The sequence below is a fragment of the Sus scrofa genome, chromosome 7 (assembly GCF_000003025.6).
Source record: "Sus scrofa isolate TJ Tabasco breed Duroc chromosome 7, Sscrofa11.1, whole genome shotgun sequence".
Lineage (NCBI taxonomy): Eukaryota > Metazoa > Chordata > Mammalia > Artiodactyla > Suidae > Sus > Sus scrofa.
In genome coordinates this window covers 13,848,780-13,872,590 of record NC_010449.5, presented here as the reverse complement: position 1 = coordinate 13,872,590, position 23,811 = coordinate 13,848,780, and the positions used below count along the sequence as shown (strand labels likewise).

Below are 23,811 nucleotides of genomic sequence, written 5' to 3'. Positions count from 1 at the left end.
TACCTGCTTTTCAAGAACATTGTCCCATGTCATTAAATATGATTTCAATGGACATATATTATCTCGCTTATTATTTAGCCACTCCCCTACTGCTGAGCATTTCAATTTCATCCATTTATTTCACTATAACAAACAATGCCCCACAAATGTTTGGACTTAACTTTTGATAATCTTTGCTCATTTATTTAAGATAAATTCCTACATCCAAAGAACATCTATTTTAAGGTTGTTTTTTTTTTTTTTTTTTTTTTCTTTCAATAGCTGCACCTGCAGCATATGGAAGTTCCCAGGCTAGGGTTCAAATCAGAGCTGCAGCTGCCGGCCTATACCATAGCAATATCAGATCCAATCCACATCTGCAACCTACACCACAGCTTGCAGCAATGCTAGATCCCTAACCCACTGAGGGAGGCCAGGGATCAAACCTGGATCCTCATGGGCACTAGGCTGGGTCCTTAGCCCAGTGAGCCACGATGGGAACTCCTATTTTAAGGTTTCTGATTCACACTGCCAAACTGTCCTTCAGAAATGTCTACGCTCACTAACAGTATCTGAGTGCTTGTCTCATTCCACCTTCATTAATACTGGGATTTATCACTTCAGCTTTGATGTTGACCATATCTACATTTTTATAGAGGGGGCCCAGTGTGTGTTTAGTTAAAAACCTTAAGATAAGGCCACACTGTCAAAATCTATTTGCACCATCAAAAATGAAGTTTGTTAGCGTGCAGGAGAAGATCTAGAATTCTGGCTTGTACACTAAGACTTCTGATGGAGAATTTTAAAGAGTCCTTTGAAGTAAACTGTCATCAGTCTCTGTGCCCTGATGTTTTAAATTTTTTCAAGAGTGGGTTTTCTTGCTGAGATTATCAATGGCATACTTAGAAGCAGAAAGACTCCAGGAGAAAAAAGAAGGGCGGCTCGTAGTATCTCAACTTTCTTCCAGCACATCAGAATGAGTATGCATTATCATCAAATTATGCAGCTTTTCCAACTCTTAAAGAAATGCGCATTACACTCCTCAGGCAGGATTCCTGGACAAGTTCTACAGGCTTCCCCAATGATGGGGGGGGAAATGAACTGTACAACACATACAAATGATGAGTGATCCACAGTCTAACCAAATCCATGAAATAATGAGGTGCTTTGTATTATGCTATACACATTTTATATAAAAACCCATCTTTTCCCTTCACTCACCCACACGTTGCCGGGGCAAGGGCTGGGGGCGGGGGTGGGGGTGGGGGAGCAGAGAGGGCCAGGACCAGCTCTCACCCAGCACAGAGGGGACTGCCTTGGAGTGCTCCAGCTTCCCGGGGCTGGTGTCGCTGGCTGCACGATGTGTGCTGGTGCAGGAGGGGCTCATGCCCACGCAGTCAGGATAGTAAGCAGAGAGCAGGGGTGCGGCCACGCTGTCTTTCAGCAAAGGAGGTAGGATGAGCATGGAGTACCACCAGTGGTTGGAAACTTCCGACACTCTCTGCCAGACGAAGGGGGGACAATGGCAGACAAGAAATGCACATGCAGCCTTGGCCAAGGTCAGAAGGTCCGCTTCACGTCACCAAGCCATCACCCGTCTACGTTGCCTTTTCCCACCCACAGTCTTCACCACAGCTCTGCACAGTCAGACTGAGAAGCCAAAATGCCTGATGAGACCTGCCGAGTTCTTTCGGATCCACAGCAACAGCTTCCTCTCCCTCCCTTCCTCCGAAAACAAAACAAAAAACAAACCACCCCCCTCCCGCCCCCACCCACCTCCAAAAACAAAAAACAAACCACCCACTCCCGCCCCCACCCACCTCCAAAAACAAAGCAAACCACCCGCTCCCACCCCCACCCAATGCTAACATCAGGTAGGTCTTAAAGCTGCATCCACCGGCTACACTGCAAGCCTCGGTTTGTTTAAGTCTGACAAGAGAAACTTCTTTCTGTTAAGTGATCAGTTAAGTGATTGTTTATCACCCATCCCACCCCAGTTTAACTTCGGATCTAAAGATAATTGAAATTGCAAAATTCAGCAGGAAAAACAACTCTCTGGAATAGTAGTCCACACCACTGCTTTTTGCCAGAGGCTACTAAAAGGCTTTCAGAGGGAAAAGTGCATGACAACCATCAAAATAAGATGCTCTGTGTAGAAGTGAACCCCCCCAAAAGGTAATTAGGTCTTAAGATATGAGATCACATTCCAGAGTTGATTTAACATACAGAGTCTCTAGATCAAAGCAGCCCCGTGATGACTAACTACTGTGATAAAAATAAAATTTACCTGGCTTTGGAGTTCCCATCATGGCTCAGCAGTTAGCAAACCCAACTAGCATCCATGAGGACGCGGGTTTGATGCCTAGCCTCGCTAAGTGGGTTAAGGAGCCTGTGTTGCCGTGAGCTGTGGTGTAGGCTGCAGACACAGCTCAGATCAAGACCCTCTTATGTAAGTTCCCCAGGCTCCAGGCAAATGCCACATGTCATCAAGTAGGGGCTGGTGAACTCGAGATGCATTTTGCTTGCCCTTCAGAATTCAGAGAGTCCAAATCTGGGGTGAGCATTTTTCAGCTTACTACAAGCGCAGTGCCCACTATAAATTACTCCCAGCTGCTTCGCACATTTATTTTACTAGCCTGGCCCCTGAAGCCTTTTCAGTTTGCAATCTTGATCCTTGAGGCTTGCTTTAGGCCCGGCTACCCTTGACCAGCCTGTGCTGGACCAAGAGGAAGGGAAGCTTCGGTTCCTTCCCCAACGCACCAGGGCTGCCTCTATAGACCCCCTTCCTGACTCGGCCCCACGGACACAGTAAAACTGAGTGATCAGGTTCTGACACTCCAGAGACCATGCAGAAGGCAGAGATGCCTTAAAAAACATGAACCCAGAGTTCCCATTAGGGCGCAGTGGAAATGAATCCCACTAGCAACCATGAGGTTACAGGTTCGATACCTGGCCTCGCTCCGTGGGTTAAGGATCCAGCATTGCCGTGAGCTGTGGTGTAGGTCGCATACGTGGCTCGGATCTGGCATTGCTGTGGCTGTGGCACAGACCAGCAGCTGCAGCTCTGATTTGACCCCTAGCCTGGGAACCTCCATATGCCATGGGTACAGCTCTGAAAAAGCAAACAAAAAAAAGAAAGAAACCTAAGTGCGTCCCACTCTGAATCCACTCCCTGGGTCTTGCAGCTGTGTTGGTAAATAGAGTCAAGACCCGAAAGAGGTCCTGCTACCTGCGACCCTGCTACCTCTCTCCAGGCTTTCTTCTCCCTAGAAGCCCACCTGAGGGCATGCCAGCTAGCCTTTGCCTTAGAGTAGGAGAAATTCGGGGACTAATAAAGCACTTGGTCTCATTCTTACGAGTGTGTTAGCACACTCACCACTCCATACACCTGGCTATCACTTTGTCCATAAGCCATCAAAAGTCCCACTCTCACCCTTAATATACATACGACTAACGAAACCAGGCTTGATATAGTCAATCCATTAGCATCTTTTATGAAATGCCCATGGCACTTGGTTAAAAAGTGTTTCCCCTAAATTCATGTCCACTTAGAACCTCAGAATGTGACCTTATTTAGAAAGAAGGGCTTTCCAGATGTAATTCGTCACTCTGGAGCAGAGGGAGCACTCTGCGTCCTTAAAAGAAGGAGAGACACAGGGACAGGGAGACACAGAAGAGGAGGGTCCCATGATGACAGAGCAGAGACTGCAATGACACGTCTACAAGGCAAGGAACGCCAGGGACTGCTGGAGATGCTAGGAGCTGGGAGAGGCGAGGAAGCATCTTACCCTAGAGCCTTGGCCGGGGCGGGGATGGGGGTGGGTGGGGGGCTGCTGACACCTTGGCTTCAGACTTACTGCCTCTGGAACTATGAGACAATAAATTTCTGTTGCTTTAAGGCACCCAGTTAGTGGTAATGTGTTATGGTTGCTTTAAAGAACTAATACATTTTAGTTCCAATAACATTGTTTTTAGAGAAAGTATACTGATTTTAATTTGACAAAAGGAGAACTCTAGACATTTGTCATTTTTTAGCCTAAAAATTATCAAAACCATTGAAACAGGGCACAATTTCCCCCCGAACTTGCTACGTGGCTCCAGTTACCAAAAAAAGGGATGAAAATCTTAAAAAGAAAAATAGAAGTCTGAGGTTTTTTTTAAGTGTATAAAAAAACCTCCCACAACACCTGTCGACATTGTTCCATATGCTACAAAATAGCACCAATAAGAAGAGTAAAAGGTGTTAAAAACCACTATGACAGCATTTCTGAAAGGCAGCTTGTCTGACCTCCTAAAAGACGATTTATCGTGGAATAAAAAAGGAACTTAAAATCTCTGGAGGGAGGGTTGAGGTTTTATTGCAGTGTTCCCCATGCAGTCTCTTAGATGAAGGGAAAGTGTGAGGAATGTGCTTCTGCCCCAGCTGTCACTGTGCAGCACAGAGAAAGAGAAACTGCTTTAAAAGTAACCCTAGAATCCAAAAGAAGAGAAAGGGGGGTGATATGGCTATACATCTGCCCCTGACTCCCTGACTCTTTCTTAACTAAATAACTAACTGGCAGATGAATATCTGGGGACTCCTCAGAACTTTCCTTTTTTTTGATTTATGGGGCCGCCTGTGGAGCATATGGAAGTTCCCAGGCTAGGGGTCAAATCAGAGCTACAGCTGCCCGGCTACACCACAGCCACAGCAACGTGGGATCCGAGCCACGTCTGTGACCTACACTACAGCTCATGGCAACGCAGGATCCATAACCCACTGAGCAAGGCCAGGGATCGAACCCACGTCCTCAAGGATACTAGTTGGGCTCGTTTCCCCTGAGCCACAACAGGAACTTCCTCCTCAGAATTTTTTAAAGTTTTTTACCCCAAGAATATGGCCTCTGTCCTTAAGTTCAGAATCCTTGCATGTAAAATGGGCTGAACATTAGGGGCAAGACTCACATGTAACTGCACTGAAAGTTACCTCTTCTTTTCTTTCTATAATTGCATCCTGTCTACCCTAAATTCAGAAATTATTTGTGCCACTGCTTTCCTATGGAAATGTTTGAGGGTGTAACTAATTATTTTCTAATATTTTCTAATTATTTTCTCACACATTCTTTTATGCAACAGAATGGATTTAAAGCAGATATACCATGTGTCAAGCCTCTCTTTGCCTAAAAAGTATAGTCCCTGAGTTTCAGACTTCTAGAAAAACTATGAACAATCGTGACTCAAACTCAGAATTTTAAAAGATCATTTTCTGACACAGCCACTGGGTCTGCTTATAAGGCCTACCGGATCTATTAGCTTAGGCAGCAAATTTTCCTAAGATAAATGAAATGTGACGAAGCTTTGCCAGCCGCTTCCCCTTCTACATCTGGGCAGGGACGAGACAAAGCAGTTATGCTGAGGCCAGAATACACAAGAATATTCTTACAGCTGAATTTGATACCAAGACCATCAAATTATGGGCCTCTTGTTCTTTTCCTAGAAGGATTCACGTGGAGAGAAGGTCATAAAGTCACCCATGAAAAACAAGTTTAACAAGTTTGATCCTTGTAGGAAGATGAGGTGTTGTTTCTTTTTATTGCCCTTTAGCACAGAGCAATATAACTTGGGGTTTGTTCGTTTGTTTAAGTTGGGAGAGGAGCACCCATAATGCCACTATTGCTAGCACTGTCACCTCAGAGTTATCACGTTAGATTAAAAAGCCTGTGATTAGCAACCAAATAAAGAGAAACTCTTATAACTGTTATTGTTGTTTACTGATAGTTCTTATCATCGAAGGCACAATGAACTCTCATCCAGAACATGCAGAAATACTCACTAGATCCTCTGGAAGGGAACAATGGTCTGAGGTCTCCGGCTGCAAAAAATAAACAAAAACCAAAAACCAAAAAACAAGTGTTAATTAGGTTTAATTATAAAACGCTGACTTTTTTTGGGGGAGGGGCTATACCTGCAGCATATGGAAGTTCCCAGGCCAGAGGTCAAATTGGAGCTGCAGCTGCCAGCCTACGCCACAGCCACAGCAACACCAGATCCTTTAGCCCATTGAGGGAGGCAAGGGATCGAACCCACGTCCTCATGGATACCAGTCAGGTTCTTAACCTGCTGAGCCACAATGGGAACTCCTAAAATATAGTCAAGTGTCAATTTACTTTCAATAAGATATCCCTTTTCACCATCTAGAATGGTAAAGAAAAAAGTGTGATAAAACACCACAAGTGAGGGTGTGGGGAAGACAGATTCTCTTGTAAGGATGTTTTGGGTGGAAATCTAAAAGAATGCAACAACTCTGGGGAATAATTTGACAAAATACAAAACTTTTAAATGCCTGATGATTTGGCATTATTTTGCATGACTAATGATGTACCCGACAGTATGCCCTCCGTATCAGTGGGTTCCTCATCCACAAATTCAACCAGCCTCGGATTTAAAATATTCAAAAAGGGAGTCCCTGTCCTGGCTCAGTGGAAATGAATCTGACTAATATCCATGTGGATGCAGGTTCGATCCCTGGCCTCATTCAGCGGGTTAAGGATCCGGCGTTGCCATGAGCTGTGGTGTAGTTTGCAGACGTGGCACGGATCTGGCATTGCTGTGCCTGTGGTATAGGCGAGTGGCTACAGCTCCAATTTGGCCTGTAGCCTGGGAACTTCCATATGCCATAGGTATGGCTCTCAAAAGACCAAAAAAAAAAAAAAAAAAAAATCTTTAAAAATTTTGAAAAAAATTACAGAAATTTCCAAAAAGCAAAAACTGAATTTGCCATGCACCAGCAACTATTTACATAGCGTTTACATTGTATTAGGTATTATAAGTAATCTAGAGATGAGTCAAAGTATATGAGAGAATATGCAGAGGTTTCATGCAAATACTACACTACTTAATATAAGGGACTTGAGCATCTTCAGATTTTGGTACCTGCGTGGTCCTGGAACCAATCCCTGAAGATGGGATGACTGTACATATCCAACCATTCTAATCTTGCTATACAGCAATAACTCAGAGACACTGAGTGTTCGTTTCCAGATCAACCACCACAATAAAGCAAATATTGCAGTAAAGTGAGTCAAACAAATGTTTTCGTTTTTCAGTGCATATAAAGGTTATGTTTATACCATACTGCAGTCTAAGTGTGCAACAGCACTAGGTCTAAAAAAACACTGTCTGTACTTTAAAAATGCCTTATTGCTAAAACACGCTAACCATCATCTGACAAGGCAGGATTGCCACAAGGCTTCAATTTGTAAAAAATGTTTATCTGTGAAGCACAAAAAAAAAAAAAAAAAGCGAATCGCAATAAAATGCGGTGAGGCTGTATTTTCTGGAGACCCTCGTCCATGTGCACTAAGAGATATATTAGAAAATGTTCAAAGGAGCATTGTTTGTAATAGAGAAAAGCTAAACACAACCCAGAAGTCCATATAAGAGTAGAATGGAGAAATACATTGTATCATATTCACTGAGAATACACTACAACCATATTACAACATGGATACATCTCATAAGGTGAGTGAAAGAAGCCAGGCCCCAAAGCCTACGTACTGTATGCTTCTATTTGCATGAAGTTCAAAACCAAGCAAGACATCCACAGTGTTGCACATCAAAAAATAAGTAGGGTCTATGGCCATACCACCTGGAACCATCTCATCTGATCTCAGAAGCTAAGCAGAGTCGGGCCTGGTTAGTATTTGGATGGGGGAGGAGAGTAAATAAGGAGTTACTCTGGGGCTGGGTGGGGGTTGGGGAGCAAGAGATGGATGGTGAATGAAAAGGGGGTGCAAAGGGGGCTTCTAAAGGGCTGAATGATAAGTGCTTGTTTCCCTTTACTGGGATCTGGCTAAATGTGGATTCTGACAATTCACTGAGCTACGCCTTTTTTTTTTTTTTCCCCCATGGTCTTTTTAGGGCCACATTCATAGCATATGGAAGTTCCCAAGCCAGGAGTGGAATTGGATCTGCAGCTGCTGGCCTACGCCATAGCCAAAACAACGCCAGATCCAAGCCCCATCTGCAACCTACACCACAGCTCATGGCAACGCCAGATCCTTAACCCACTGAGGCCAGGGATCGAATCCGTGCCCTTGTGGATACTAGTCGGGTTTGTGACTGCTGAGCCACGATGGGAACTCCTCACTGAGCTATGTGTTTCGACTTACGAATTTTCTATTTGTATGTAATACTTCAATTTAAAAAGTTACCTAAATAAACTGAAGATTGGCATGCCATATGGCCTAGCAAATCTGGCCCTTGGAATACATTCCAGAGAAACTCCTGCACCTGAGCACTATGAGAGACCTGCAAGAAAGCTCAAAGGAGCATTGTGTGTCACAGCCCCAAACTACAAACAACCCTCACACCTATCAATAGAATAGATACGCTGTGGTAGATTTACACAATGCAAAGCTACACAGCAGGGAAAATTAATGAACCAGAGCTCTAGGCACCGACATGGATATAGCCAAAAAAAACCTCAAAGTTAAGTAAAAGAACAAGCTGCAGAGAAAAACAAACAACAGGATGTAATTTGCAGCCAGTATACACATATGCAAAACTTTACATGTTATTTACTTTTCATACATATGCATCAACTCTATAACGAAAAGCAGAGGAGTAATAGATACAAAATTTTAAATATGTTTGTTCTTGGAGGAGATGCAGAGGAAGACAAGACTGAGGGGTACCCAGGGAGTTACAGAAGCATAGGTAACTCTCTGTTTCTAAAATTGGGTGGTGGGTACATGGCGAGTGTCTGCCTTCGTTCTTCCATTCCTTTCACACAAATTATAAATCCTCTTTGTGTCTGAGAATTGATTCATATTAAAACAAATGTACAGGAGCTCCCATTGAGCTTAGCGGGTTAAGAACCCAACTAGTATCCATGGTGATATGGGTTCAATCCCTGGCCTCGCTCAGTGGGTTAAGGATCTGGGGTTTCAGTGAGCTGTGGTGTAGGTCGCAGACATGGCTTGGATCCTGTGTTGCTGTGGCTGTGGTAAAGGCTGGCAGCTGCAGCTCCAATTCAACCCCTAGCCTGGGAACTTTCACATGCTGCAGGTGTAGCCCTAAAAAGACAAAATAAAAAACCCCAAAACCCCACAAAAAACAAAACCAAAAAAAAAAAAAAAAAAAACCACACAAACACTGTACATACTCTTTGACGCGGCAATTTTATTTCTAGGAAGTGATCCTACAAAGCTATTCACTATGGTACTCTCACTAACAAGAAATGTTTAAATGTCACCTAAGTGCCCTTCAATCGCACCAAATTCATCCTGATACATTCATTCAATGGACCATTTATTATACAATCTTTTAAAGAGAAAGAGATCTTTACCTACTGCAATGGGAGCATCTTTAAGATACATTAAATGGCAACATGCAAGCTCCAAAACGGTGTTCACTACTGTTCTTTTTAATGTGGTTTTACAAATAAACCTTTCCAGACTTTGTCCTTGACCGAAGACCAAGCCAAAGACCAAAGGGACTCTGGGCCAACAAAAACCATTAAATAAATATTTCTAAAGTTCAGGCTATGGGTGATAATTAATCAAACTAAAGCAGGAGGGTCTCAAAGGACAACTTCTTGGGTGGGAGGTCGGGGGGGAGAAGAGAGTTTAAAGCTGGGGCTTCAGAAGACCATAAAGCCTTCAACTTGAAGATGGGTATAAAAAGAGGAAAGCATTTAAATTTTCCAAAGACAAGGACTGGGACACCTCCGAGCCATGCTGGCAAAAAGTACTTGATGTTAAAATACATCCAACTAGGTGATGAAAATCAAAATAAATACTTGGGATAGAAGGAACTTCGGCAAGAGAAACTGTAGGGAGCAGTAATTGCATGTAAGCTCAAAAGCAAGCAATGAAGAGAATGCGGTCATAGGAAAAACCTGATATTCCAAAAGAGCAAACTAAAACAGAGCAGCAAAACACTAACAAAAACTGGGAGAGAGAAAAAGGGGAGGTGGGCTGAAGCACGGCGCCATTTACTTTTTCCCCTTTCATAGCAAGGTGTCCGTTAATATAACCTAAAATTGAAACATGGAATTTGTTTAAAAGCTAGAATGATTCCAACTTCTTAACATCCTTATCATGCATTTTCTTAATCTTTTATAGAGTCTTTAGAAATTACTCTCTCTTGAGATGAAGAAATAATTGTCCTGTGTTCAGCCACTTCTTCTTTCTTTTCCTTTTTTTTTTAGCTTTTTAGGGCCACACCAGAGGCATATGGAAGTTCCCAGGCAAGGGGGCAAATTGGAGCTGTAATCTGCTGGCCTACAGGCTCCCAGTACCTTCCTTACTCAAATGTCAGTTTCATCAGTGCACACACTTAGTCTGGAAAATCTTACCTACGCCCCAAGGTGAGCCCCTTCCCATTTTTTTCTCTTCTGTCCCTCAGAGGTTGAACTCAAGATTCCATTGAGGGCTAAACTGAAAGGTTTTATGACAGGACTTTTTTTTTTTTTGCTTTTTAGGGCCACAGCATATGGACGTTCCTACGCGAGGGGTCTAACTGGAGCTACAGCTGCTGACCTACGCCACAGACACAGCAACGTCAGATCCAAGCCTCGTCTGTGACCTACACCGAAGCTCATAGCAACGCCACATTCTTAACTCACTGAATGGGGCCAGGGAGCGAACTGGCATCTTCATGGATACTAGTTGGGTTTATTTCTGCTGAGCCATGATAGGAACTCCTCGAACAGGACTTGTTAATTCCAGGACCCTGATCCCAAGCTGAGATCAATGCATTCTACCCTTCACTCCCAAATTATCAACATCAACAGTAAAAGAAGGATCCCACCATAAATACCACTGATACCAAAAGAAGAGAACACTGCCAACAACTTTGAGCTAACAAACTTGACAATGTAGATGAAATAGACAAATTTCTTGAAAAACACAATTTTCCAAAATGGATAACCACCTAAGTAGCCCTGTATCTGTTAAACAAACTGAATTTGTAATTTTAAAACTTCTCACAAAGAAAACTGGCCTCACTAGTGAAAAGCCTTCACTAGTGAATTGCATCAAACATGAAATAAGAAATAATATCAACCATCCACAAACCCTTCAATAAAAGAGAAGAATATGCTTCATTTTATGAAACCAACATAACTCTGGCAGCAGAACCTGACAAGGGCATTATGAGAAAGGAAAATGATAGAAACTATATCCATCATGAACACAGATACAACAGTCCTTGACAAAATACTAGGAAACTGAATCCAACAATACAGTAAAAAGGATAATACATTAATAACAAGTGGAATTTTTTTCCCCCCAGGAATGCAAAATTGTTTCAACATTTCAGAATCAGTGTAGTTTACCACATTAATAGGTTAAAGGAGAAAAACCAGGGAGTTCCCGTTGTGGCTCAGAAGAAGTACCCATGAGGATGTGGGTTCAATCCCTGGCCTCACTCAGCGGGTTAAGGATCCAGTGTTGCTGTGAGCTGCGGCATAGGTCACAGCTGTGGCTCAGATCCCAAGTTGCTGTGGCTGTGGCATAGGCCTGCAGTTGCAGCTCCAATTCAACCCCTACCTAGCCTGCAAATTTCCATGTGCCACAGGTGTGGCCCTAAAAAAAAAAAAAAAAAAAAAGGAGAAAAACCGTATGGTCAGCATAAAAGATACAGAAAGTACAGAAAAAGTACTTGACAAAATCTAACATCCTTTCAAAACAAAAATTTCTCAGCAAACTAGGAATACAAAGGAACGTCCTCAATCTGCTAACAGGCACCACAGCCAACATTACAAATGATGATAAAATACTGAACACATCACTCCTAAGGTCAGGAATAAGCCAAGGATTTCAGCTCCTCCACTTCTATTCAATTATACTGGTGATCCTGACCAATGCAATATGGTTAAAAAATAAAAAAGCAAAATGATAGTTTTTTTTTTTTTAAAAAAGCAACAGTCTTTATTTGCAGTTGGTACTGTAGAAACCGCCCTCCCCAAAAAAATATACAAAAAGGATTTACAGAATTTCTTTCTTTCTCTCTTTCTTTTTTTTTTTTTTTTGGATCTATGGAATTTAAAGTGAAGTCAACTGTCACTGGGTACAAAGTCAATGTGAAAAATTAAACTGTACTTCTACAAAATTGCAACAAACAACTTAAAAGATTAAAAATGAATTCTAGGAGTTCCCGTTGTGGCGCAGTGGTTAACGAATCCGACTAAGAACCATGAGGTTGCGGGTTCGGTCCCTGCCCTTGCTCAGTGGGTTAACGATCCGGCGTTGCCGTGGGCTGTGGTGTAGGTTGCAGATGCGGCTCGGATCCCGCATTGCTGTGGCTCTGGCGTAGGCCAGCGGCTACAGCTCCGATTAGACCCCTAGCTTGGGAACCTCCATAGGCTGCGGAAGCGGCCCAAAGAAATAGCAAAAAGACAAAAAAAACAAAAACAAAAACAAGAATTCTACTTACAATCACAGAAAAAAAAATCTAAAAATAAATTTAACACAATTCTCAGAAATCCCGTTGTGGTTCAGAGGGATCTGAGAAACTGACTAGTGGGAGTTCCTGTTGTGGCTCAGTGGAAATGAACCCGACTAATATCCATGAGGATTCAGGTTCAATCCCTGGCACTGCTCAGTGGGATAAGGATCCGGCTTTGCCGTGAGCTGTGGCACAGGTTGCAGATGCTCCTTGGACCTGGCGTTGCTGTGGCTGTGGTGTATGCTACCAGCTACAGCTCTGATTTGACCCCTAGCCTGGGAACTCCTAATTTCCATGTGTCACGGGTGCAGCATCCCCCCGGCCCGAAAAAAAAAAAAAACATTCTCAGTGAAAACTAGAAAACATTGTTGGGAAAAATTAAAGACTCTGAAAAGACAGAGAGATATACTGCTCCCATAGGTCAGAATAGGGGTCAGGAAACCTTTTCTTTAAAGCACTAGATAGTAAATATTTTATTTTCTGTGGAGTATATGGTCTCTCTTGCAACTACTCTGCCACTGTAGCATGAAAGCAGCCATACTTGTCACATAATGAATAAACATAGCTGTGTTCCAATAAAATTTCATTTACAAAAATAGGTGGAGGGGGGCCAGATTTGACTCATGAGCCATAGTTTGCTGACTTCTAGATTAAAAGACAAAAAAAGGTTAAGATGTCTATTCTCCCTCAAATGACCTACAGATTTGATTCCAATCAAAATCCCCAAGTTTTTTATATACTTATAAGCTAATAATAAAATTCTTATAGTAATATAAAGGATCTAAAATAGCCAAGAGAATCTTGGGGGAAAAAAGTTGGAGGAATTTGGACTACCTTATTTTAAGACTTATATAAAGATACAATAATCAAGACAGCATGGTATTGGAGTTTCCGTCGTGGCGCAGTGGTTAGCGAATCCGACTAGGAACCATGAGGTTGCAGGTTCGATCCCTGGCCTTGCTCAGTGGGTTAAGGATCCAGCGTGGCCGTGAGCTGTGGTGTAGCTCGCAGACGTGGCTTGGATCCCGAGTTGCTGTGGCTCTGGTGTAGGCCGGTGGCTACAACTCTGATTAGACCCCTGGCCTGGAGCCTCCATATGCCTTGGGACTGGCCCAAGAAATGGCAAAAAGACAAAAAAAAAAAAAAAAAAAAAAAAAAAAGACAGCATGGTATTGGGGTAGGGATAAACAGGGAGATCAATGGATCAATGGAATAGAGTCCAGAAACAGACTACATGTATGGGCAACTGATTTTTTTATAATTATTGCCAAAATAATTCAATGGGTGAAAAAAACTGTCTTTTGAACAACTATGGAAAGAAAATGAATCTTGACCTATATCTCACATCAAAACCAAAAATTAACTTGAGATCCATTAGTGTCCTAAATATAAAGACCAAAATAATAAAATTCCTCAAAGAAAATACAAGAAACTGTGCAAGCTGAGAGTTGCAACAACTGCTCAGAAAAGATACAAAACGTTCTAAGCATAAAGGGAAAAAAAAAAAGGATAAATAAGGCTTCAAAAATTCAAACTCCTGCTCATCAAAGGACCTATTAAGAAAATGAAAAGCCATGACAAAGACAGGGAAAATCAATCAAGATAACATATCTCATTTCCAGATTACATCAAGAACTCCTACAAGACAAGACGAACCGAATTTTTAAAGGAGACTTGGACAGTTTCTCCAAGAAGAAACTATGAATGACCAATAAGCATCTGAAAAAAGGTCCAACATCACTAGTCATTAGGGAAATGCAAATTAAAATCACAAGGATAAACCAATGTATACCCACTAGAACAGCTTAAAATAAAAAAATATACCATCACCAAATGTTGTAGTCTGGTACAACAATTGTGGGAAACCATTTGGTCATTTCTTAAACGTATAACTCAGCAATTTCCTATGCATTTATCCTTAAGAAAGGAAAACACAGGTCCACAAAAACACTTGCAGAGAATGTTCCCTACAGTTTCACTCATAACAGCAAAAAATCCAAAACAAATGTCCTTTAATAACAGATTACACAAACTGTGATATGTCCATACAACAGAACACTCCTCAGAAATAAAAACAAAAAAAAACTACTGATCCATGCAAGCACATGGATGAATCTCAGGAACAGTTAGAGAAAGAAACCAAATGCAAAGAAGTGAATACTGACTGATTCCATTTTACAAAGTTCAAGAGCAAGCAAAATTCTGCTTAGGGTAAAGTAATCAAAATAGTGGTTGCCTCTGGAAAGGGGAAAGGAAAACACTGGAATGTTTTAGGATGGTGGAAACACTGTGTATCTTGATTGGGGTGCTGACTACATAATGCAGACACTTCCCACAACTCAGTGAAATTCAATTAAGATTTGTGTATACAATTACAATATGTAATTATGCCTCAATTTTAAAAAAACAAGATGTAATTTTGTACATATTAAGAATAACAGGAGTTCCCATAGTGGCTCAGCAGTTAAAAAACCCGACTGGTATCCATAAGGATGTGGATTCCATCCCTGGCCTCGCTCAGTGGGTTAAGGAACCGGTGTTGCCGTGAGCTATAGTGTGGGTCACAGACGTGGCTCAGATCCTGCATTGCTGTGGCACTGCTGTGGCGGTGGCACAGGCTGGCAGCTTTAGCTCCAGTTCAGTCCCTAGCCTGGGAACTTCCAGATGCTGCAGGCTCAGCCCCAAAAACGATGAAAAAAAAAAAAAATACCATCACTCAATGAAGGTAAAGTTTTCATAAAAAGATCACTCTGGGCTAAAGTTCTTTAAACCTTTAAAAAGCAGTTTAGTTATCTGTATCAAGAGCCTTAAAAAAGTGTCTACCATAAGTGTCATTAAGCATAAAGACAAGTTCTAGCAGGATAAATGAATCATTGAGGGCAGTTATCTACTGGGTAGGAAGGAAGAGATGGTTACGGTGGAATTTCATTTTTATTCCCATATTTATGTGTGTGTGTGTATATTTATATGTCCATGCATATATTCAACCTACTTTTTTAAAACCTGAGATTATATTCATAAAATACTTACATAAAATTTAAAACAATAAAACATAGAACTCCTAAATGTTCATACCCTTTTTTTCCCATTTTTTTACCTTGGAAAATCTTCCAAATATGTTCACGATAATTATGATTCACTTAAATAATATTTGTATCTTAAACCCCAGGCTTTTAAAAGTTTGATCATAAACTTCATAAAGCTCTTCATTCATTCTTTAACAGGGAATTTGAACTCAGAAAATACTCTGCAGGTAAAAACTGCATATCTTTGTGAATATACTACGAACCACTGTTTCAAAAGAGTGACTTTTATGCTATGTGAATGAAATCAAAATTTTTAAAAAAGAAAGCATCTTGTTTCTGAGATGACAGTGATTCCTAATATTCTTTAATGGACTGATGGAACCAGAAACATTGCATAGATGAATGCTTTAACACATTTAAGATATGAAAACTTTTTTTTCCTTTTATGGCTACACCCACAGTATATCGAAGTTCCCAGGCCAGGGATCGAATCTGAGCCACATCTCTGGCAACACTGCATCCTTAATCCACTGTGCCGCAGCGGAAACTCCCAATGAACACATTTTTATTTATTTATTTATTTTTACTTTTTATTTTTTTGTCTTTTTGCCTTTTCTAGGGCCGCTCCTGCAGCATATGGAGGTTCCCAGGCTAGGGGGTCTAATCAGAACCGTAGCCGCCGGCCCTACACCACAGCCACAGCAACGTGGGATCTGAGCCACGTCTGCGACCTACACCACAGCTCGGGGCAATGCCAGATCCTTAACACACTGAGTGAGGCCAGGGATCGAAACCACAACCTCATGGTTCCTAGTTGGATTCGTTAACCATTGAGCCACGATGGGAACTCCACATTTTTAAACACTTAATAATTGCTGAATCCCGAAAGAGGCACACTATACCAACTGTGGAAGACTGCTAACTGCCCAAACATATACATTCACCCTTCTTCACTTAAGAACAGGACTCAAATTTCTTTTTTTTTTTTTTTCTTTTTTGGCTTTTTAGAACAGCACCCATGGCATATAAAGGTTTCCAGGCTAGGGGTCAAATTGGAGCTACAGCTACTGGCTTGCACCACAGCCACAGCAATGCCAGATCCGAGGTGCATCTGAGACCTACACCAGGTCATGGCAACACCGGATCCTTAACCCACTGAGTAAAGCCAGGGATCAAACTTGCATCCTCATGGATGCTAGTCAGATTCGTTTCCGCTGAGCCACAACAGGAACTCCAGGACCCAAATTTCAATGCTGCAACATGCCCAGTTATAAAATATTTTCTTCCTTGGTCCCTATTGTTGTTCAGAGTAGCTGCATCATCTTGTTCTGGCCAATGAGCTAAAAATAGAAATCTACTGTTGGAACTTCCAGGAAAGCTCCTGGTTTCCCATTAAAAGAGGGAGAGACTTGGCTGGGACACCCCTCTTGCCCTTTTGTCTTTCTCATTTTTTCTGCTTAGAATTTGGAATGATGGCTAACAGCACAATGACCATCTTACAGTTGAACTGTCTTGTGGTTATTATTATCAGAAGGAGATTTTCATGGGCAACCACACCACATCTGGACAGTCTGTTTCTAACCTGCTTTATAATGTGAGAAAAACAAAATCCTTAGTTGATTAAGCCATTGTAGTTAAGGTTCTGTTACACCTGGGACAAGACAATCCTGATTCAATGACCAATATGATGAATGAAACAGAGACACCATTACGATGTACCGACAGCTAAATGAACCTATCAATTAACTCAAAACGAACGCTGAGAGAGATCATACCTTAACAGCAGTATTTGGTTTCATACCACATCTGTAGGTCTTTGCTATCTGTGGGGTAAGCTGGATTTCCTTGGTAAGTTGCCTCCATTTTCTACACTCAGGTTTTGTGCACTGAACCTGGATGGAAAGTCAAGTCAAGGTCAATGAGTTGGCGCATCCTGCGCTAGCATTTCTATGGCTCATCCTGAGCTAGCATTTCTATCTTCCACCTCTCACTCAGCCATCTTCTCCACATGGTTTGGTCAACAACCACTCAGCAGTTCCAAGCGTTTTTTCTCCCCCTTGCACCATGGCTACCCATAAAAGCCCACTTTAACCCCATCAGGCTAATTTCTAATTCAATACGAGCTCACGCCCCAAAAAGTGAAAAAGGGATCAGAATACTGTCATCAAAATGGACTTCTAGCTCTAACCTAAGGAAACACTCAGAGATAAATTTAGTTGCAGTTCACCAAAAGGTATCACACTAAATGCAATGTGGTATCTTAGACTGTCTCCTGGAATAGTAAAAAGACACTAACGAAAACACTGATGAAATTCAATTAAGTCTGTATGTACTATAGTTATTAGTAATGTACCAATGTTAATTTCTTAGTTTAACAAATAATCCTGGTGTGTTAGATGATAACATGAGGAGAAACTGAGTGAAGGATATATGGGAAGTCTGTACTATCCTTGCAAATTTTCTATAAATTTAAAATGATTCTAAAATAAATGTTTGTTTTTTAAAAAAACACTCAGGTATCTAACCACCAGAAGAATGAAGCTGGACCCCTACTTCACAAACATACAAAACTTAACTCAAAATGGATCAAACACCTTAATGTAAGAGCTAAAATGATAAAATTCTTCGAAAAAACATAGGAGTCCATCTTCCTATCTCAAATGTGGCGAAGGACTCTTAGATACGACACAAAAAGCCTAAGCAATGAAAGAAAAAAAGAACAAGTTGAATTTCACCAAAATTAACAACTTCTATGGGGAGTTCCCATTGTGGCTCAGGGGTAACAAACCCAGCTAGCATCCATGAGGACGTAGGTTCAATCCCTGGCCTTGCTCAGTGGGTTAAGGATCCAGCATTGCCATGAGATGTGGTATACGTCACAGACACAGCTTGGATCCTGCCTGGTTGTGGCGTAGGCTGGCAGCGATAGCTCCAATTCGACCCCTAGCCTCGGAACCTCCATATGCCAAGGGTGTGGCCCTAAAAAAAAAAAAAGGCAAAAAATAAAAAAAGTTCTTCAGAGTTCCCCTCATGGCTCAGAGGTTAACAAACCCAACTAGGATCCATGAGGATGCGGGTTCGATCTCTGGCCCCACTCAGTGGGTTAAGGATCCAAATTTGCTGTGAACTATGGTGTAGGTCACAGACTTGGCTCGGATCTGGCGTTACTGTGGCTGCAGTGTAGGCCGGCAGCTGTAGCTCTGATTCAACCCTAGCCTGGGGAACTTCCACATGCTGTGGGTGCGGCCCTAAAAAAAAGTAACCATGAGGTTGCGGGTTCGATCCCTGGCCCCATTCAGTGGGTTAAGGATCTGGTGTTGCTTCGAGCTATGGTGTAGGTCATAGATGCGGCTCGGATCCTGCATTGCTGTAACTGCGGTATAGGCCAGCAGCTACAGCTCCAATTCGACTCCTAGCCTGGGAACCCTCATATGCTGCGGGTGCGGCCCTAAAAAGACAAAAGACAAAAAAAAAAAAAAAAGAAAAGAAAAAAGATTAAGAGATATTTGTACCAAACTTAGCAATGGCCATCACCAGCTGGTGATGAGTCTTTAGTTTCTTCTTTACATGGTATGTTGAATTATGTGATTTTCCTACAAAAATTAAAATGTGATTTGCTTTAACAGTAATATAAAGAAACGTAATTTTAAAATTTTTCCTAAAAATTGGTCTTTTCATCCATTTCTCCTGCTTTTCGCTCCACAAATGCTTTACAGAACAACAAAGTGTTATCTTTTTTTACCCAGTAGGGGAGCTGCTGGTCTGCCATGAAAGCTTTTGGACTAGGTTCAGTTTTTCCATTGCTAGTCCATATTTTTTTCCATGTAGTATATTTGTCATATCCATCCTTATGGCTGAAAAAGAATAAAAATAAATATAGCATGCTATAAGTTATTCAGGCTTTCAAAATAGGAGGAAGATATAAATCTTATGTTAAAGGACATAACCAGTCATATTATAAGGAGGGGATGTTACCGTGGCACCCATAGAATAGGTTGTACTCCTATCAGTTTTAGTATCTAAAACTATTCGGAAGAGATGGCTACCTCTCCGTCCATCACCCACTAGTTTTCAGAATCCTCCCCCCCCAATTTTTTTTTTTTTTTGCTTTTTAGGGCCACACCCGCAGCATATGGAGGATCTCAGACTAGGGCTCTAATCAGAGCTACAGATGCTGGCCTACACCACAGCCATAGCAATGCTGGATCCGAGCTGTGTCTGCGACCTACACCACAGCTCATGGCAAGGCCAGATCCTTACCCACTGAACAAGGCCAGGGATTGAACCCAACACCTCATGGTTCCTAGTCAGATTTATTTCTGCTGTGCCACAACGGGAACTCCCCTCCCCCCAAATCTTTGCATCCTGCCCCCACGCACTGGCACAGAACAGCAAAGTGGCTCCTAGATTTTTCAGAATTTGCAAACTAAAGAGTATACCTGCTTCATGGCAGGTACTTTTTGAGCCCTGAATGGGCATACACATAAACATGCACACACACTACAGCATCAAAGTTCTGACACGCTTGGAGTTGGCACAGGAGTGGCTGAAACCGTGGAATAATTCAGTAAGCCTGGGGGCTCGGTCTTAATCTTCTGACTCCCCCTCCGCTGCCCAAGCCACTGTCCCTTCCACCACGGAAATGTCAAACAATTATGAGAAACAAACCTTCTATAGTAATGGTCAAAGCACTCGTTACAGAAATGCTCCCCACAGGAGAGGTGGTACCATCGGGACGTGTAACCATTTTTGGCACATCTGAAAAACAGCAAAAATAGGCAGCTCTCATAATGAATAAGCATGTCTTCTCATTTTTCAAAAAACATTTATCAAGTACCTCCTACGAGCCCATTTTGCCTTGTCTTCACTTCAAATCATAACAACCAGAAGATTAAAAACAGAGGAAACAGAAAGTCCAAATGAGACATAACACTGCGTGGTGAGGACCCAGGGACTTAGCTCCGTGGCACCCAGCTGCTGGCCCATCTGAAGGGCCTGAGACTTGGGCCTTTTACCAAGACTTCCTGGAGTGATGATAGGGTTTTAAGACTGGGAAGAAGAGATGCCAGTGTGCCTGCTACACATGTGTGAAGGAGAGAAGTGTGGTGTCCAGTGATTACATCTGGCCCCGTACTGAACAGTGAACAAATCTGGCCAGCTGAATCTGGACCTTCCAGTGGGCAATCTGGCAGATAAAACCTGCCACACGGCCAGTAATGTAGTAAGAGAATGAAATATGCCACGACGAACAGTAATACCATCTCTTTGTGCTTTAAAAAAAAAAAAAAAAATACCCACTAGGATTTGTTTTCCAGGTTTTATTGAATCCTAACTGAAGAATTCTGCCTGGAAGTAAAAGTCATGGGTCATCTCAATACAAAATGGCAAGGGTGCCGTCATCACCATGGTTGTAATGAGATGCTACATATCTGCTGGAGGAGGGGGTGTGTTACACGAGGGAGAAAAGAAGAAGAGGGAAATAAGCATGGTCTCTACAGGGAGCTCAAGGCTCTCTCTACTGTGCCCACCGCTACCCCCATCCCATTCCCAAACCATCTCCCCCTCCCCCAGGTAAAGGCACACCTATGGAGGATGGGAACACGGAATGGCCACTGTGCAGCGATGACAGGGCTCGTCAACGGGGGCAAGGGGCGGGGGGGGGGGGCTCCAAGGTGGGGCGTGTGGTGTGTAACAAAGCCTACAGGTAATGTCTCTATGAGTAGGTAAGAGTATCTGTAGGTATCTTTAGGAAGACTGCCTTTGAGGATGAATGAACGCTCTCACCAGGGAAGGCAGGGAAGGTGAGGCCAAACACAAGACACGCCATCTACACAGACCTTTCAGAAGCGCTTGCAAAGCACACAGGACACGTGGCTGTACAGCCTGCTTTTTCACATTTCCTGTACTTCTTCTCCGACCCACCGTCCTCATCCTCGTCTGTCATCTCCGTGGCTTTTTTCTTCGCCTGAGAAAGAACCAGCTGCGTTTAAGATGCCACAGCACGGCCAAGGGTGGAGGGAGCAGAAGGTCTACTACTGAAATCACTTCCATGTTAGAAGTTCTAAATGGGAAGGTCAACAGCATCCTGGCAGGGGGTTAAGGCCTGACGCTACCGCAATCTCCTTGAGACTGCACACTGTGCAAATAATTCACTAACTTGCTAGAAATATAGCACTAGCACTTGGACAACGGGTCTCTCAGTAGAGAACTAAAATGCCTATGAGCTTCTCTTGGGAAAAAGGTGTATCCGTCAAAAAAAAAAAAAAAAAACCACTCTCAATCTAAGACTTTTTTTCTTAGTTATATCTTTTCAGTACTGCACATTTAGAAAACTAGTAACATTCTAGAAAAAAGATTATATCATTCAGTATTTTAAGGAAAAAACAAAACACAAAAAACCTACAAGAGAGATGGCAGGCAGTAACCCACCAACAGCACTGACCAACTACAAGCTGAGGTCCAAATTCCTATGAATGACACCAAGCCAAGCATGCTCTGGCCTCAGCTCACATCCTGGAGACAACCACACAGCTGTGATTCCCCGAACACCCCACAGTGATTCACACACCATGCCTTCATCTCTGCAGTTCCCTCTGCCCGATATGCTTTTTTCCTACCTCCTAGCCACTTCTTCACACTGATGATCCCAAGGTGAATTTCTCCACTAGACTGCAAGTTCCTTGAGGGCTGGCATTATTCCCTTTCAACTCTAATTCTTCAGTTCCAATCACAGTAAGTCTGCGGCTCAAAACAAGTGCACTGAATGAACAAATAAAGGAGTGATACCTGCCGACCAGAGCTCCTCAAAGGAAGGCTATCTGGAGAGTGATCAAAAGATGCTTTTTTCTTTGTCCTCCCCCGCGGCGTTGCCATTGTATCAGAAAATCTGTCAAAAATAAAGAAACAAAACACCCTCCGCAAAAAAATTTAAATATTAGCATCCGCCAACATATTCAAGAAACAAACAAAACACCCTCCGCAAAAAAAATAAATATTAGCATCCACCAACATATTCAAGTTCTTATGCAGTTTACGTGGTAAGAGTTTATGTTCTGCAGTTAGACTGAGCCTGAAGCCATTGCTTTCACGTAACTTAAGACTAAGCCTCAGTGTTCTCATGTAAAATGGGCACAGCAGGTGTGACTATAGCATCAGTGAGAGGATTATGAGAACTGGCTTAAAGCACTAGGTCTGGTAGAAGTACTCTAAGTATTATAAGTAGACCCCATACCAATGACCAATAAACAAATGACACCACTGTTTATAAAATCCAATGAGTGAAAATATCTAGTTTTTGCCTGTTATGTTTCTATCTCACCATGTCTTCCCAGTTCCTGAATTCTGACCTCTTACTATACTTGAAAAAGAAAACTCATTTCTTCCCTCTCCATAAAACCCAACAAATAAATCTCAGGCACACCGTCTTGCCACTACTAAACATAAGGATCTGGGTTAGTTGCTATTATCTTCCACAGGCACACTTTTATGAGTCCTCAAACTGTGCTGCTCGCAGTTAAACATTAAGAACCAAAGGCCTACAAGAAGAATAATGCATAAAACCATGAAAGATTAAAGAGTTATCGTGTTAGTATTTTTCCAATTAAATTAGACGAGGAATGAAAAATGCTTAGCATAAGCACTCAACAGTATATGGATCCTACAATTATCACACATCTCCTTCCCGGATCCATCAAATTTACTACACGCACATACACTCACACAAAATAAGAGCATGAGTAATAAATAGGATATACCTATGGATAAGGAATTTGAAAGTGGCAAAGGGTTATCATAAGATACAAATCCCACATATTTAATCTTAATCTTGGAGAAAAGCTTGTAATCCTATTGTTTCCTATCTGTGCACTAACAGTCATAAGTGCATTTTTCATGGATTATAAACACCACGTGTGAAAACTTTCAGTCTGCCATATACATTGACTTTGAGAAATCTTGACACCAATGTTATGGTTTTCCTTTGACTCAGGTCTTCACTTTCCCAAAGCCATTGTTACCTGTGAATAAATAAACTCTACACATATTTCAAAGAGCATTACAGTTCTTTAACCACTAAATAAATTGCACTCATTACACAACTGGATAAAGCACTAATAATTTTTTTTTTTTTAAGCACTTATGATTTGGAGTTCCCGTCATAGCTCAGTGGTTAACGAATCTGACTAGGAACCAGGAGGTTGTGGGTTCGATTCCTGGCCTCGCTCAGTGGGTTAAGATTCCGGCGTTGCAATGAGCTGTGGTGTAGGTCGCAGATACAAGCTTGGATCCCATGTTACTGTGGCTCTGGTTTAGGCCGGTAGCTACAGCTCCAATTAGACCCCTAGCCTGGGCACCTCCATATGCCGCCAGTGCGGCC

The 23,811-nt window shown here is 42.1% G+C and overlaps 1 protein-coding gene across 2 annotated transcripts in view; it reads right to left on the bottom strand.

Moving 5' to 3' along the window:
- Positions 1 to 23,811, bottom strand: part of KDM1B (lysine demethylase 1B) — a 56,630-nt gene that overhangs the window by 30,322 nt on the left and 2,497 nt on the right. The window contains exons 3-9 of one of the 2 annotated variants that reach the window (XM_001927844.5): positions 22,224 to 22,323; positions 21,275 to 21,402; positions 20,106 to 20,195; positions 19,180 to 19,291; positions 17,213 to 17,329; positions 5,792 to 5,830; positions 1,276 to 1,480 (exon numbers count right to left, since the gene is read on the bottom strand). In XM_001927844.5, coding sequence (XP_001927879.1) covers positions 1,276 to 1,480; positions 5,792 to 5,830; positions 17,213 to 17,329; positions 19,180 to 19,291; positions 20,106 to 20,195; positions 21,275 to 21,402; positions 22,224 to 22,310 — 778 coding nt within the window. In that variant the 5' untranslated portion in view covers positions 22,311 to 22,323. Of the gene's footprint in view, positions 1 to 1,275; positions 1,481 to 5,791; positions 5,831 to 17,212; positions 17,330 to 19,179; positions 19,292 to 20,105; positions 20,196 to 21,274; positions 21,403 to 22,223; positions 22,352 to 23,811 lie in introns of both variants that reach the window. The other variant, XM_013977460.2, reaches the window with a different exon arrangement.